Source organism: Salvelinus namaycush, chromosome 41 (genome assembly GCF_016432855.1).
Source record: "Salvelinus namaycush isolate Seneca chromosome 41, SaNama_1.0, whole genome shotgun sequence".
NCBI lineage: Eukaryota > Metazoa > Chordata > Actinopteri > Salmoniformes > Salmonidae > Salvelinus > Salvelinus namaycush.
The window spans coordinates 12,088,616-12,103,766 of record NC_052347.1 but is presented as its reverse complement, the minus strand read 5'-3'; the positions used below and the strand labels follow the sequence as shown (position 1 = coordinate 12,103,766).

At 46.7% G+C, this 15,151-nt stretch overlaps 1 protein-coding gene across 3 annotated transcripts in view; it reads left to right on the top strand.

Moving 5' to 3' along the window:
* The window catches only part of LOC120034171 (sphingosine 1-phosphate receptor 2-like), a 37,286-nt gene extending 23,357 nt beyond the window's left edge, over positions 1–13,929 (top strand). For 2 of the 3 annotated variants that reach the window (XM_038980633.1, XM_038980631.1), the window contains exon 2: positions 10,466–13,929. In XM_038980633.1, the coding sequence (XP_038836561.1) occupies positions 10,633–11,754 (1,122 nt within the window). In that variant the 5' untranslated portion in view covers positions 10,466–10,632 and the 3' untranslated portion in view covers positions 11,755–13,929. Of the gene's footprint in view, positions 1–9,362; positions 9,534–10,465 lie in introns of those variants that run through there. The other variant, XM_038980632.1, reaches the window with a different exon arrangement.
* The last annotated feature ends 1,222 nt before the right edge of the window (positions 13,930–15,151 follow it).

Below are 15,151 nucleotides of genomic sequence, written 5' to 3'. Positions count from 1 at the left end.
AACCTTGTCGGAGTGGGCGCCCTGATTCTAGTTTGTGAGCTAGGCAGGCTACTGCCTGGGAAGGTTTCCCACTCAGGAGTAGGAGATGGGGAGGGGGGCAGGGGTAGGTTGACCTCAGGTCTTCCCACTGGAAGCCCAAGGTAGGGGGAGCAGGGGAATCTATGAAATAGCACACCTCTAACTTTGTACAGTACTAATGCAATTAGTCAAATCAGTCACACTACGAAATGCTACCAAATAAACAACAATTCATTCATTATACTGTGAATAGAGAGTTTCACAGACATATTGTTGCATTTTTGTCTGGTTTGTGTGAAATCGTTAAGAATAATATAAAACCAGTCTGCACACCACCAAGGTGAATTGGTTTAGTCTTGACTCTTGGTTGACAGTGTTGGGGGATGGGTAATGTAGTCTTGACTCTTGGTTGACAGTGTTGGGGGATGGGTAATGTAGTCTTGACTCTTGGTTGACAGTGTTGGGGGATGGGTAATGTATTGATGCTCGAGTGCCAAATCAACACGTGTTTCTATTTGTCTTTATTACTTCTTTTTGATATTTATTAGTCTTATTTTTGTGTATATTTGTATATTTATATAGTTTTAAATGTTATTTTTTTGTGTTGTTCCAAATGTCTGAATAAAAGTTATTTTTTTTGCTGAAGGGGGGGTTCAACCTGGGAGCCATACAAGCTAGAACCGCCACTGGCTGATCCCATGAAATATGCTACCTGAACACTTCTCCGTTGTGCAAATACAGCTGTGTCTGTTCCAAGCTCATTGGCGCAGGAAACAGTGAGGTCCCAGTTGAAACAAGTTAGTCAACATGTGTCAGGATCCCTGTGGAACGCTTTCGACACCTTGTAGTCCATGACCCGACGAACTGAGGAAGTTCTGGGGACAAATGGGGGTGCAACTCAATATTAGTGTTCCTAATGTTTTGAACACTCAGGGTACTGTATATGTATGTACGTCTCCGTGTGTCCATGTGACTGAGTGCAGTTATACAAGACGATGTTGTGTCTGAGGTATCTCAAACACTGATGTCTAGGTTCACTGGTTTCCCCTGCAGCAGGAGAAAGTGGAGCTGGGTAGCTGTGAGTGCTGCAGTGACAGCAGGTGGGTAATGGAACAGCTATCTGGGAGGGGAGCAGCAGGCACACAGACACACTGCTAATTGGGGCTTATCAGGTGTTGCTGGGAAAGGGAAAACACCACCTGGGGCTTTTGTGAGAGCAGAGCAGGGAGCTGTCAGTTGGTCACATGTCCACAGTGCGAGGAAGGGGTTTGTCTCAGTGTGGGGTTAAGAACCACATCATTTTGTCCACCAGCCGGCTTTCTGTCGAACCGTCTGATTTTTACAGCGCCTCAGAACGGGTCTCGAAACAACCACTGGTTTTAATTGGCTGATCTCTCAGTAATAATTGGCTGATCTCTCTGTCCGTCATCATCATTTGGATAACCCTTAGAACCTGCCCCCTACATTGTGGACATCAAAGTGTGAGCAACGCAGGTGAGTTTGGAAAATCTGAAAGTACGCATCTTAGAAATAGTTTTCACATTTTAAAATGTATGTGCCTGAACTCAGAATCAATTGGGCTTCCCAAAAATAATATGGTTCATGAGAGAGAACATTTATTTTTCTAAGTCCCATCTACTACAACCCACTTTCAAGTCCCACTTTGTTGCACAGTATTACCAGGCTCTATGTACCAGTCGAGCCCGAGGAACCAGAGGATAAGGTTTCAGAAGATCTTTACTATTCGGACTCGTGAATATTCAGCATGGTTCATTTGAATATCGTACGAAATACACATTGCGTGATAAACTTTGAGCAGCTTTGATTACGTAAAACAGATTATTATCTGGTTGTTTTAGTTCTGATAATTTGTGGATGTAAAACAACCTTGGTGTTGGAGACAAACAAGATGGGATACATGGTGACAAACTAAACTCAGCAAAGAAACGTCCTCTCTCACAAACTTGATGTGTAAATATTTGTATGAACATAACACGATTCAACAACTGAGACATAAACGGAACAAGTTCCACAGACATGTGACTAACAGAAATTGAATAATGTGTCCCTGAACAAAGGGGGGGTGGTCAAAAGTAACAGTCAGTATCTGGTGTGGCCACCAGCTGCATTAAGTACTGCAGTGCATCTCCTCCTCGTGGACTGCACTAGATTTGCCAGTTCTTGCTGTGAGATGTTTCCCCACTCTTCCACCAAGGCACCTGAAAGTTCCCGGACATTTCAAGTGGGAATGGCCCTAGCCCTCACCCTCCGATCCAACAGGTCCCAGATGTGCTCAATGGGAATGAGATCCAGGCTCTTCGCTGGCCATGGCAGAACACTGACATTCCTGTCTTGCAGGAAATCACTCACAGAACGAGCAGTATGGCTGGTGGCATTGTCATGCTGGAGGGTCATGTCAGGATGAGCCTGCAGGACGGGTACCACATGAGGGCGAAGGATGTCTTCCCTGAAACGCACAGCGTTGAGATTGCCTGCTGTGACACACCGCTCCAGACCACGATAACGGACCCTCCACCTCCAAATCGATCCCGCTCCAGAGTACAGGCCTCGGTGTAATGCTCATTCCTTCAACGATAAACGTGAATCCGACCATCACCCCTGGTAGGCAACTAACAAAAGTCAGTGAAGAGTACTTTTTGCCAGTCCTGTCTGGTCCAGCGACGGTGGGTTTGTGCCCATAGGCTACGTTGTTGCCGGTGATGTCTGGTGAGGACCTGCCTTACAAAAGGCCTACAAACCCTCAGTCCAGCCTCTCTCAGCCTATTGCGGACAGTCTGAGCACTGATGGAGGGATTGTGCGTTCCTAGTGTAACTCGGGCAGTTGTTGTTGCCATCCTGTACCTGTCCCGCAGGTGTGATGTTTGGATGTACCGATCCTGTGCAGTTGTTACACGTGGTCTGCCACTGCGAGTAACTTATTTTGTACATAATGTTTCTGCAACCGTATCTTACGGCAAAAAAGAGCTTCTGGATATCAGGACAGCGATCACTCGCCTCGGATTAGACAAAGATTTTTTTCTACAAGTAGGATGCACAGGACATTCTCCAAGCACCCGACAGGGCCGACATCCCTGTTGTTTGCAAGAGGAAGCGATGCAGGTACAGAGGACAAAGAGCCGGATGCCTCGTGAGGACCCGCAGAAGGTGAGTGGGAAAGCTGCCGTTACCGTCAATAGTACTCGCCAACGTGCAATCATTGGACAATAAATTAGACGAGGTACGATCACGAAAATCGTACCAACTGGACATCAAAAACTGTAATATCCTATGTTTCACGGAATCGTGGCTGAATGACGACATGGATATTCAGCTAGCGGGATATATGCTGCACCGGCAAGATAGAACAGTACACTCCGGTAAGACAAGGGGGGTGGTCTGTGCATATTTGTAAACAGCTGGTGCACGAAATCTAAGGAAGTCTCTAGTTTTTGCTCGCCTGAAGTAGAGTATGTTGTGATAAATTGCAGGCCACACTACTTGCCTAGAGTTTTTAGCTATACTTTTCGTGGCTGTTTATTTACCACCACAGACAGATGATGGCACTAAGACCGCACTAAGTCAGCTGCATAAGGAAATAAGCAAACAGGAAACCACTCACCCAGATGCAGGGAAACTTAAATCAGTTCTACCAAATGTTAAATGTGCAACCAGAGGGAGAAAAATTCTAGATAACCTGTACTCCACGCGTACAAAGCTCGCCCTCCATTTGGTAAATCCGACAAACTTTATTCTCCTGATTACAAGACAAAATTAAAGCAGGAAGCACCAGTGACTCTGTCTATAAAAAAGTGGTCAGATGAAGCAGATGCTAAACTACAGGACTGTTTTGCTACCACAGTCTGGAACATGTTCCGGGATTCTTCCGATGGCATTGAGGAGTACACCACATAAGTCACTGGCTTTATCAATAAGTGCATCGAGGACGTCGTCCCCACAGTGACTGTACGTACATACCCCAACCAGAAGCCATGGATTAGAGGCAACATTGGCACTGAGCTAAAGGGTAGAGCTGCCGCTTTCAAGGTGTGGGACTCTAACCCGTGAGCTTAGAAGAAATCCCTCTATGCCCTGCAATGAACCATAAAACAGGCAAAGTGTCAATACAGGGCTAAGATTGAATCACACTACACCTGTTCCGACGCTCGTCTTGTGTCAGGGCTTGCAAACTATTACAGACTACAAAGGGAAGCACAGCCGCGAGCTGCCCAGTGACACGAGCCTACCAGACGAGCTAAATCACTTCTATGCTCGCTTCGAGGCAAGCAACACTGAGGGTTGCATGAGAGCATCAGCTGTTCCGGACGACTGTGTGATCACGCTCTCCGTAGCTGACGTGAGTAAGACCTTTAAACAGGTCAACATACACAAGGCTGCGGGGCCAGACGGATTATCAGGACGTGTGCTCCAGGCATGTGATGATCCAACTGGCAGGTGTCTTCACTGACATTTTCAACATGTCACTGAGTCTGTAATCCCAACATGCTTCAAGCAGACCACCATAGTCCCTGTGCCCAAGAACACAAAGGCAACCTGCCTAAATGACTACAGACCCTTAGCACTCACGTCCGTAGCCATGAAATGCTTCGAAAGGCAGGTAATGGCTAACATCAACACCATTATCCCAGAAACCCTAGACCCACTCCAATTTGCATACCGCCCAAACAGATCCACAGATGCTGTAATCTCTATTGCACTCCACACTGCCCTTTCCCACCTGGACAAAAGGAACACTTATGTGAGAATGCTATTCATTGACTACAGCTCAGTGTTCACCACCATAGTACCCTCAAAGCTCATCACTAAGCTAAGCATCCTGGGACTAAACACGTTCCTCTGCAACTGGATCCTGGACTTCCTGACGGACCGCCCCCAGGTGGTGAGGGTAGGTAGCAACACATCTGCCACGCTGATCCTCAACACTGGAGCTCCCCAGGTGTGCGTGCTCAGTCCCCTCCTGTACTCCCTGTTCACCCACGACTGCATGGCCAGGCACGACTCCAACACCATCATTAAGTTTGCAGACGATACAACTGATCACCGACAACGACGAGACAGCCTATAGGTAGGAAGTCAGAGACCTGGCCGGGTGGTGCCAGAATAACAACCTATCCCTCAACGTAGCAGGTTGAGAGCTTCAAATTCCTTGGTGTCCACATCAACAACAAACTAGAATGGTCCAAACACACCAAGACAGTGTTGAAGAGGGCACGACAAAGCCTATTCCCCCTCAGGAAACTAAAAAGATTTGGCATGGGTCCTGAGATCCTCAAAATGTTCTACAGCTGCACCATTAAGAGCATCCTGACTGGTTGCATCACTGCCTGGTACGGCAATTGCTCGGCCTCTGACCGCAAGGTGTAACGGATGTGAAATGGCTAGCTAGTTATCGGGTACGCGCTAGTAGCGTTTCAATCAGTTACGTCACTTGCTCTGAAACCTAGATGTAGTGTTGCCCCTTGCTCTGCAAGGGCCGCGGCTTTTGTGGAGCGATGGGTAACGACGCTTCGTGGGTGTCAGTTGTTGATGTGTGCAGAGGGTCCCTGGTTCGCGCCCGTGTCGGGGCGAGGGGACGACGTAAAGTTATACTGTTACATTGGTGCCGTGACCCGGATCACTGGTTGCTGCGGAAAAGGAGGAGGTTGAAAGGGGGGTGAGTGTAACGGATGTGAAATGGCTAGCTAGTTAGCGGGTACGCGCTAGTAGCGTTTCAATCAGTTATGTCACTTGCTCTGAAACCTAGATGTAGTGTTGCCCCTTGCTCTGCAAGGGCCGTGGCTTTTGTGGAGCGATGGGTAACGACGCTTCGTGGGTGACTGTTGTTGATGTGTGCAGAGGGTCCCTGGTTCGCGCCCGAGGTCGGGGCAAGGGGACGGTTTAAAGTTATACTGTTACAAAGGCCCTTCGGAGGGTAGTGCGTACCGCCCAGTACATCACTGGGGCTAAGCTGCCTGCCATCCAGGACCTCTACACCAGGTGATGTCAGAGGAAGGCCCTAAAAATTGTCAAAGACCTCAGCCACCCCAGTCATAGACTGTTCTCTCTACTACCGCATGGCAAGCAGTACCGGAGTGCCAAGTCTAGGACAAAAAGGCTTCTCAACAGTTTTTACCCCCAAGCCATAAGACTCCTGAACAGGTAATCAAATGGCTACCCGGACTATTTGCATTTTGTGCCCCCCTCCCAACCCCTCTTTTTAAGCTGCTGCTACTCTCTGTTTATCATATATGCATAGTCACTTGAACTATACATTTATGTACATACTACCTCAATTGGGCCGACCAACCAGTGCTCCCGCACATTGGCTAACCGGGCTATCTGCATTGTGTCCCACCCGCCAACCCCTATTTTTACGCTACTGCTACTCTCTGTTCATCATATATGCATAGTCACTTTAACCATATCTATATGTACATACTTCCTCAATCAGCCTGACTAACCGGTGTCTGTATGTAGCCTCGCTACTGTATATAGCCTCGCTACTGTTATTTTTCACTTTTTACTGTTTTATTTCTTTACCTACCTATTGTTCACCTAATACCTTCTTTGCACTGTTGGTTAGAGCCTGTAGGTAAGCATTTCACAGTAAGGTCTACACCTGTTGTATTCGGCGCACGTGACAAATACACTTTGATTTGAAGCATGGGAAACAGTGTTTAAACCCTTTACAATGAAGATCTGTGAAGTTAGTTGGATTTTTATGAATTATCTTTGAAAGACAGGGTCCTGAAAAAGGGACGTTTCTTTTTTTGTTGAGTTTTACATAACTTTGATAATGACCCTATATCTAGGCTATGCAGCATGAGCATACACGTTTGGTGATTCGTCTTCGGCTCTCTTGATGCAAATGTGCTCCCTGAAGCGTTTTTTGATTTCCTGTCTCTCTGAATGACACCTGAGAAATGTATGTCTGGTGCTTGTCTTCCTGTCTCTCGCTGCTGCCTTTTACCTCTTATTTCCTCTCACTCTCTTTCCATCAATCTCTCTCGCTCTCGCTCGCTCGCTCTCTCTCCCTTTTTACACACTCACAATGGAGACACGATTCTCCAGCCTGTACTGTTTGACCAAGACCCCTGGTCCTGCAGTAGACCATTGAACACTAATGTGGGTTAGAGTAGGGCCTTCAGCCATGGAAATACAGAAGCCTGAGGCTTTAGCTTCTTGCACCAGAGAAAAATCTGCCAGTGGAGCCACATGAATCTCACATAGCACATAGACTTGTTCTCTCATTGGATCTAGGCCTACCTCTGTGTAATCGATCATCTCAGTCACTCTCATCACATCCTGTTGTTGAAGGTAGGGAGGGAAGGAAGGAATCGTGGCAGGTGTGTTTTGGTCTTGGTGCTGAGCATGTGTTTATCTGTTATGGCTACAGCAGCAGGGATATGACAGTGATGTATGAGGGTCAACACAGTGCACAGCTTTGTCTCGTGCCGTATGATGTCCGGGACTACAGAGCAGTGGAGCAGGAAGTCTGCTGCTCGCATGTCCTGTCTGTCAGCTAGTTGCCGTGGAGACGTCTGGGCCTGTGTGGCACAGGGCAGGGCAGATCAAGGGCGAGACAACAGCACTGCAGGTAAACCAGCCCATCAGGTTTCACACGCTGTCAAATCCCCTGATCACAGAGATGTCATGTGGCACTCCACGGTGACGCACAGTCTGACGGGACCTTGAGTTGCCGTCTACGAGCAAAGTCGGAAAACAGTCGGGAAACTCTCCTTAGAAGTCTGACTGAAGAGACCTAACTGAAAGATGAGCTGAGAGGAAGGAAGAAGCTGCTTCCAAAACATCACATCATCTCCTCTTGCTCTGTTCAATCTCAGCAGTTTTAGAGAGCTGGTTTATATTGACTCCTCCAATAACAACATCATTACCGTCTGCAGTAGTAATGTAACCTGATGTAATTACACTGGTGCGGCTGGCAGAGCCACTCAGCCTCAAGCCCTGATTTCTCTCTACTTATGGACACAGGAAACCGGGGGACGGGCGGAGACCTGATGCTATGATTCTGATAAGGAAATAGGAATATATTAATTGAATTGAATCAACTGTATTGTTCCACAGAGGGGACATTGGATTTGACCCCAGCATAAAATGGGCATACATCAGCACACGTCCAACGGCTAATACAGTTGCAGCAGCCCTATTGGGAGTAGTCTGACCAGGGAGGGAGTGACTCCAGCATGGCTTGGTGTGGCTGTGTTATTCAGGCTGAAAGGCAGAGCTCCTCTACACTGAAGGAGACTATTGTTCTTTTGTTCCTGCTTGAGGAAACAGCAGAGCATGCTGGTTATTATTGGTAGCCAAGAGCAGCTGTGTGTGTGTTCAACCTATGTGTGTGTGCGCAGCTGGACTCGTGCTGCTCTCCTCAGCTCTCTGTGTGTCGAGTATATACTCTTAGGTGTGTGTATGTGAAAGTGTGGGCTATGTTCAGTACATTTCATTCCTGTGTACGGTGCATGGACTGGCACATGACGTTGAAGCCTTCCAATGACGGCTTATATGTGGGGGTCTGTGTGTGCTGGTATCAGTGTGTGTGTGTGCACGAGTGCATGAGGGTTTTGTGTGCGTCACAGCGATGTCTCAGATTCCTGCCTTTGTGTCCAGATGCCATTCCACATGGGCACGCCGCTCATTCCACTCTCCCCAGCCCAGCCCCTCTCTCCACCCTCACTGAGGTTTGTCACAGCCCAGTAGACAGGACGACAGTTAGACTAGCTAGCTACCCAAACCAGCAGTAAAACCGTTTAGATTAGGGAAATGAAGCAGGCAGCAGCAGTGCAGGCTGTAGAGAGGAGGCGTGAGTGAAAGCATCAGGATCAGGTTACTATGAGCTGTTCTCCAGACGCATCTCGTTACCGTCGACGTATTTAAGAGACCAGCTCAGATTCTAATCAGCTTTCCAGAACCTCTTTACTGCTGGACAGCTTTTATTTTTGTTTTAACAGACCCTCCTTTCGCTTTCAACACTGTTTTTGACTTTTGACTACTGATTCCAAGCTTTCTTTATGGACAAGTGTGTTATTTGCATGCATTTGTTTGAAAGTAATTATTTAAACTGTACCATTCAAATGAACAAACGGCTTAATTTGAATTCATTATTGAATGTAAATGTTTAAGGGTAGAGTGGATCTGAAAACCAGTAACACACATCTGCTAATTAAAATGTTATGACCCAACTGTGGCTTTTACAACTATCTTAACCAATGACCATGAGAATAGATTTTTCCTTTCACTTTAGATTGGTTAATCATATACTTCCCACAAGTCTGGAAAGTCCCCATCTTTCTGTTGTTTACTTATTGGTAGGGTTGTGAAAAGCCCTCCACGGTTTGGGGGACATCACGTTGAGGCCTGCCCCTGGCCCTAGTCTGGCTGATCAACGATCTATGCTGCTATGCTGGTGTTAGAGGGAGTTCAATGGAGTTAAATGTTGCTCCGTCCGGACAACAATGGTGTGACGGAGCAGAGTGTTGACAGCAAAGTGCTTAGAAATGGTGAGCGGGATATCCTCGGTAGACAGACAGACCTGTCTGTTCTAGCCTGACGGACCATTAGGTTCTGAGGCTGCAGTCTACAGGTGATCTTTGTCTAGGCTACTGTTCTGGAAGAAAAATATCTGTTTCCTATGTTTCCTCGTACTGATTTTCCTAGAAATTACAGTTCCAGATTGGTCAAAGAGTGTAACTCTTCATGATAGGTTATTATGATGACGTAAACCTTGCCCTGGAGTCTCTCAAAGCTCAACACTAATACACTATCTCTCTACTGCCATTCCAATCCTGTTGCACAGACAAAAGCAGCAACTGTCTGCCTGTGTGGGTGTTTAGCTGGAGATGTAGCAAAGGGACAAAGTACACAGTGTATTTGCAGCAGTTGCACATGTGGTCACACACAGTCCTTTCTGTGTAATGCTCAGGGGAGAGTTGTGCCTGAAGGCAGATGCCAGATCTGTCCAGATTGGATTTTGAACCCTAAGAAATGTCTGATCACCCCAGGTCCACAGGCCAAAGCAGGCCCTATGGCAGTAAGAATCAGTCACACACACAACTGCTCTGATTTTGTGTCTTAAGCAAGTCTGACCTTAATAAACTATTTCACTGTAACACAGACCAACTCATTACTTTGTCTCCCCTAGATGAGTCGACACTTGTATCAACCTTTTTCCCTCTTTTTTAAAATGTCTATTTAAAGGGACATTTAAAAAATATATATATTCTACTTCATAGTCATCATCTCCAGCACCACCCCAGCATCAACATACTGTATTTGGAAACTGTGCTTTTCTATGTTTTGTAGTAAAAAGTTTCCAATGATGTCATCAACCAATTAGTAGGCAATGCCTACTCATAATTGATTAAAATCACACGATGCACACTGTTATATGCCCTGTTGGTAATCCTGACCATGTCTCTCTGTTTCTCTGCAGGTGACCCAACCAGGCTTCCTGGGCCACTGAGACGTGATTCTGGGACGGGCACAGTCCCTCCCCTCAGCCTGCCTGCCCTGCATCCTCCCCCTGTCTCCCAGACGTCTCCTCTTGAGAGAATGACCATCGGCCCAGACCAGCTCTACCGTCACCATACCACTGTGTGAATGACTCTTTGCCGAAAAGCCACCGTGCTCTGCCACCCCGTTGTTGCCATGAAGAGCAAGTATTCCCAGTACTACAACCGGTCCCTGATCCATGCCTACTATGTGTTTGCCAAGGACATGACCTGGGAGGAGCTAGAGGAGCGCACCAACGGGAAGGCGCAGCTCAGCTCCCTCAACATCGTCTTCGTTATCATCTGCAGCATCATCATTCTGGAGAACTTGCTGCTGCTCATTGCCGTGTTCCGCAACAAGAAGTTCCACACCGCCATGTTCTTCTTCATCGGGAACCTAGCCTTCTCCGACCTGCTGGCCGGCTCTGCCTACATCGCCAACATCTTCCTATCAGGGCCAAGGACCTTTGAGTTGGTGCCAGTGCAGTGGTTCATCAGGGAGGGCACAGCCTTTATAGCGCTGGCCGCCTCCGTCTTCAGCCTGCTGGCCATCGCCATCGAGCGCTACATCGCCATCACCAAGGTCAGGGTGTACGGCTCTAACAGGACGTGTCGTATGTTCCTGCTGATCGGGACGTGCTGGGTCACCTCCATCCTCCTGGGAGGCTTGCCCATCATCGGCTGGAACTGCATCAACAACCTGCCTGAGTGCTCGGCCTTGCTGCCCCTCTATTCCAAGAAGTACATCCTGTTTGTGGTCACCATCTTCAGCATCATCCTGCTCTCTATCGGCATCCTTTACGTGCGCATCTATCTGATCGTGCGCTCCAGCCACCAGGAGGCCACCAACTCTCCGGCCTACGCCCTGCTGAAGACGGTCACCATCGTGCTGGGCGTCTTCATCGTGTGCTGGCTGCCCGCCTTCACCGTCCTCCTCCTGGACACCTCCTGCCGCAGGCTGGACTGCCCCGTCCTCTCCAAGGCAGACATCTTCTTCGGCATCGCCACGCTCAACTCGGCACTCAACCCGTTGATCTACACGCTACGCAGTAAGGACATGAGAAAAGAGTTCCTGCGTGTGCTGTGCTGCTGGGGGCTGCTGACCAGCGGGCGCCCCACCGACCGATGCCTGGTGCCCCTCAAGAGCTCCAGCTCTATGGAGCACTGTACCAACAAACACGAACACCAGACCACGCCCATCATGCAGGCAGAGTGCACCACCTGTGTCTGACTCGATGCTATAATCACACAGTGTGTGTTTCTGAATGTGTGTGCGTGCGTGCATGTCTGTTAGACTGGGTGTGTGAGAGGGATAGTGTGTGTGATGGGGCTGTGTGCAGGTGAAGAGACTTAAAGAGGAAAGCACACCTGTGAACCCCCCCCTATCCCCAGTCCAGACCTGCCACACAGAAGACCGTCTGTCTGTTTGTCTGAAGAGATGTCATAACATCGTTGACTCTCATTACAATCATACCTGTGTGAATTCACAATCAGCATTCAACCGATTCACCACAAGAGCGTGATAACACAATCATCCTCGAGTGAATTCACTATTATTCAATGAATTCACAATCATAGCTGAGACCTTTTCTTTCTTTTTTTTAACAATGTTTTAAACATTTTCTTAGGGACTTTCACAGAGTGGAGTCACAATCTTTGTTGAGGGAGTCTTGATTATAACGATACATGAATTCATGTTCTGCATGTCCGCTTGTTTTACATGTATGCAGACTCTTATGGAAAGCCAAATCCACAGACACCATATACATAATACATAATCGTGATGCTGAGTTGTTGGAGTGTTTTACTGCGCCCTGATAATGGAAAGCTTTCACATATTGCACTTTGTAGACATGTAAGCGTTGTGTGATTTGTTTATGGCTGTCACCCTCTTGAAAGGTTAAACCACAGATGTTTCCCTGAGTGAATTATATATGTATCGATACATACAGTACTCATAGGCCATTGCTCATATAGAGAGACGTGAGGCACCCAGGCAGTGACTAGTCCTCACTCAGTACTAAACTCCATGCAGGCCAAAACCCTTACAAGTACCCATCTAAACCAGGGCTATATATCCTCATATATTAACATGCATAGATCCCTTTGATTAACTGCAAAAACAAAAGTACTCTGCTTACGTATATTGCATGACATTCTAACTCCTTTGTAAGAACTAATGTGTATTGGTGTACTCCAGTAAGTTCAGCTTGTTCATTAACATTCTCTCTCTCTCTCTCTCTCAAATCTGTCCCTCTCGCTTCTACTGTTGTCTTTTGTGACTAACGTTTTCTAAGAGGAAGGCCCAATCAGAAAACGCATTTCCTCAATGACAGCTACCCAGCAGCCCATAACCAACAGGACTGTTGTCTTGACGATGTTGTAGCAACGCAGTGGCAGAGTGTGCTTTCTGTTATTATTGGGCCTTGCTCCAGGGGAATGGGCCTGAATGTAAGTATGAAGTGTTTGGAGCGAGACCGCTCTATTTTTGACAGTATTATTGATCATTGACTTGTCATTGATGTGCAGAGGGTGGGATTAAACAGGGTAGGTCAATCTCACTGTGAAGTCTTAAAAACAGACCACAACAAATAACAGGAATATCACCACCAAGCCAGTCCAGGTAGAATGGTTGAAAAATAGTACAGTGTCCTGTTCAACACAGGAAGACATGGGATTAGTCCAGAGTAAACACGTCTCATCTTTCCCAATAATCCCTCTCCCCCTCCATAAACGAGAAGATCCAGTTTAAAGGGGAGCACGGGTCTCCATTCCCTTCACACGAGAGGTCGCCCTCTTTATACTCTTAGACACCTAAGTAAACTCTACTTCCTCTAACGGCAGGAAGTCCTGTGTTTCATAAAGCGGTTCCTGTTCAGGAAGAACCTCATCTGCCTTTGTACAGACACACACTCACGCTCACTTGGCCACGCTTCTGGTCCTCATCATATTTCCATGCAGGTTTTTACAGTCTGCTAGTTAAGACAGCGAGCCTGGAATCCAAACTGATATGCTCTGTTACACAATTGTTTCACAATAAACTGAGCATATAAATGTAGATTCCAGGCTAGGCCAGACCAGTAGGAATAGTGAAAGCACTTTGGCAGATTCCATATTGCCTGACTGCCTGCTCTCTCCCGGGTTTCTTAAAAGACAGCGCAAACATACCTATCACTTCATTCATGTGTTGCCTAGCCCTGTATGATTTGTATAAATATATGAATGACTATGTATGTAAGTATGTACAGTATGTATGTATGTAAGAACTGTGTTCATGTATGGAATGTCTTGTGTGTCCAGTAGCACGATGCCTGTGTCAAAACGGTACATCTTAAACACTAATAGTGGTACTTTATTTTTATTTTTATGCATTCCTTTTTATAAAATAAATGAAATATCTAAAGAATCCAATGCGTTTTGTGTGTGTTTTTAAACGAGTGAATGTGTGCACACCCAAGTTCATATTTGTGCATGTATTGTGCATGTATTGTGCATGTATTGTATGTGGAAAAACATGTCCTGATACGTTTCACTTTCCAGACCTATTGCCATCTTTCAAAATCCCACATGGCTGCATGAGGTGTAATCAAAAACTGATATTTAATCCAAACATGCTCTAACAAAGTCAAAAAAATACTTGTTTCAACACGAAAAAGCTCTATTCAAATGTTGCCATTAAACTTTCTCCATTTAACCTTGGCCTTCACATCTAACAGCATGGTTTTAACTGCTTCCAGACTAACATGAGAAAGAGTTCTGTTGTGTGAAATGTTAGGGGTGACCATGTGGGGCGGGAGAGATCAGGGAGGGAGAGGGAAAAAAATGGGGTTTGGCAGGCAGTTTTGAGAAATTGTTATTTAAATCAAATCAATGTTTATTTGTCACGTGCGCCGAATACAACAGGTGTAGACCTTACAGTGAAATGCTTACTTACAGGCTCTAACCAATAGTGCGGAAAATAAAAGGTGTGTGTGTGTGTGTAGGTAAGTAAAGAAATAAAACAACAGTAAAAAGACATTTGAAAAAAGAGTAGGAAGGCTATATACAGACACCTGTTAGTCAGGCTTATTGAGGTAGTATGTACATGTAGGTATCGTTAAAGTGACTATGCATATATGATGAACAGAGAGTAGCAGAAGCGTAAAAAGAGGGGTTGGCGGGTGGTGGGACACAATGCAGATAGCCCGGTTAGCCAATGTGCGGGAGCACTGGTTGGTCGGCCCAATTGAGGTAGTATGTACATGTAGGTATCGTTAAAGTGACTATGCATATAAGATAAACAGAGAGTAGCAGCAGCGTAAAAGAGGGGTTGGCGGGGCACACAATGCAAATAGTCCGGATTACCTGTTCAGGAGTCTTATGGCTTGGGGGTAAAAACTGTTGAGAAGCCTTTTTGTCCTAGACTTAGCAATCCGGTACCGCTTGTCATGCGGTAGTAGAGAGAACAGTCTATGACTGGGGTGGCTGGGGTCTTTGACAATTTTTAGGGCCTTCCTCTGACACCGCCTGGTGTAGAGGTCCTGGATGGCAGGCAGCTTTACCCCAGTGATGTACTGGGCCGTAGGCACTACCTTCTGAAGTGCCTTGCGGTCGGAGGCCGAGCAATTGCCGTACCAGGCAGTGATGCA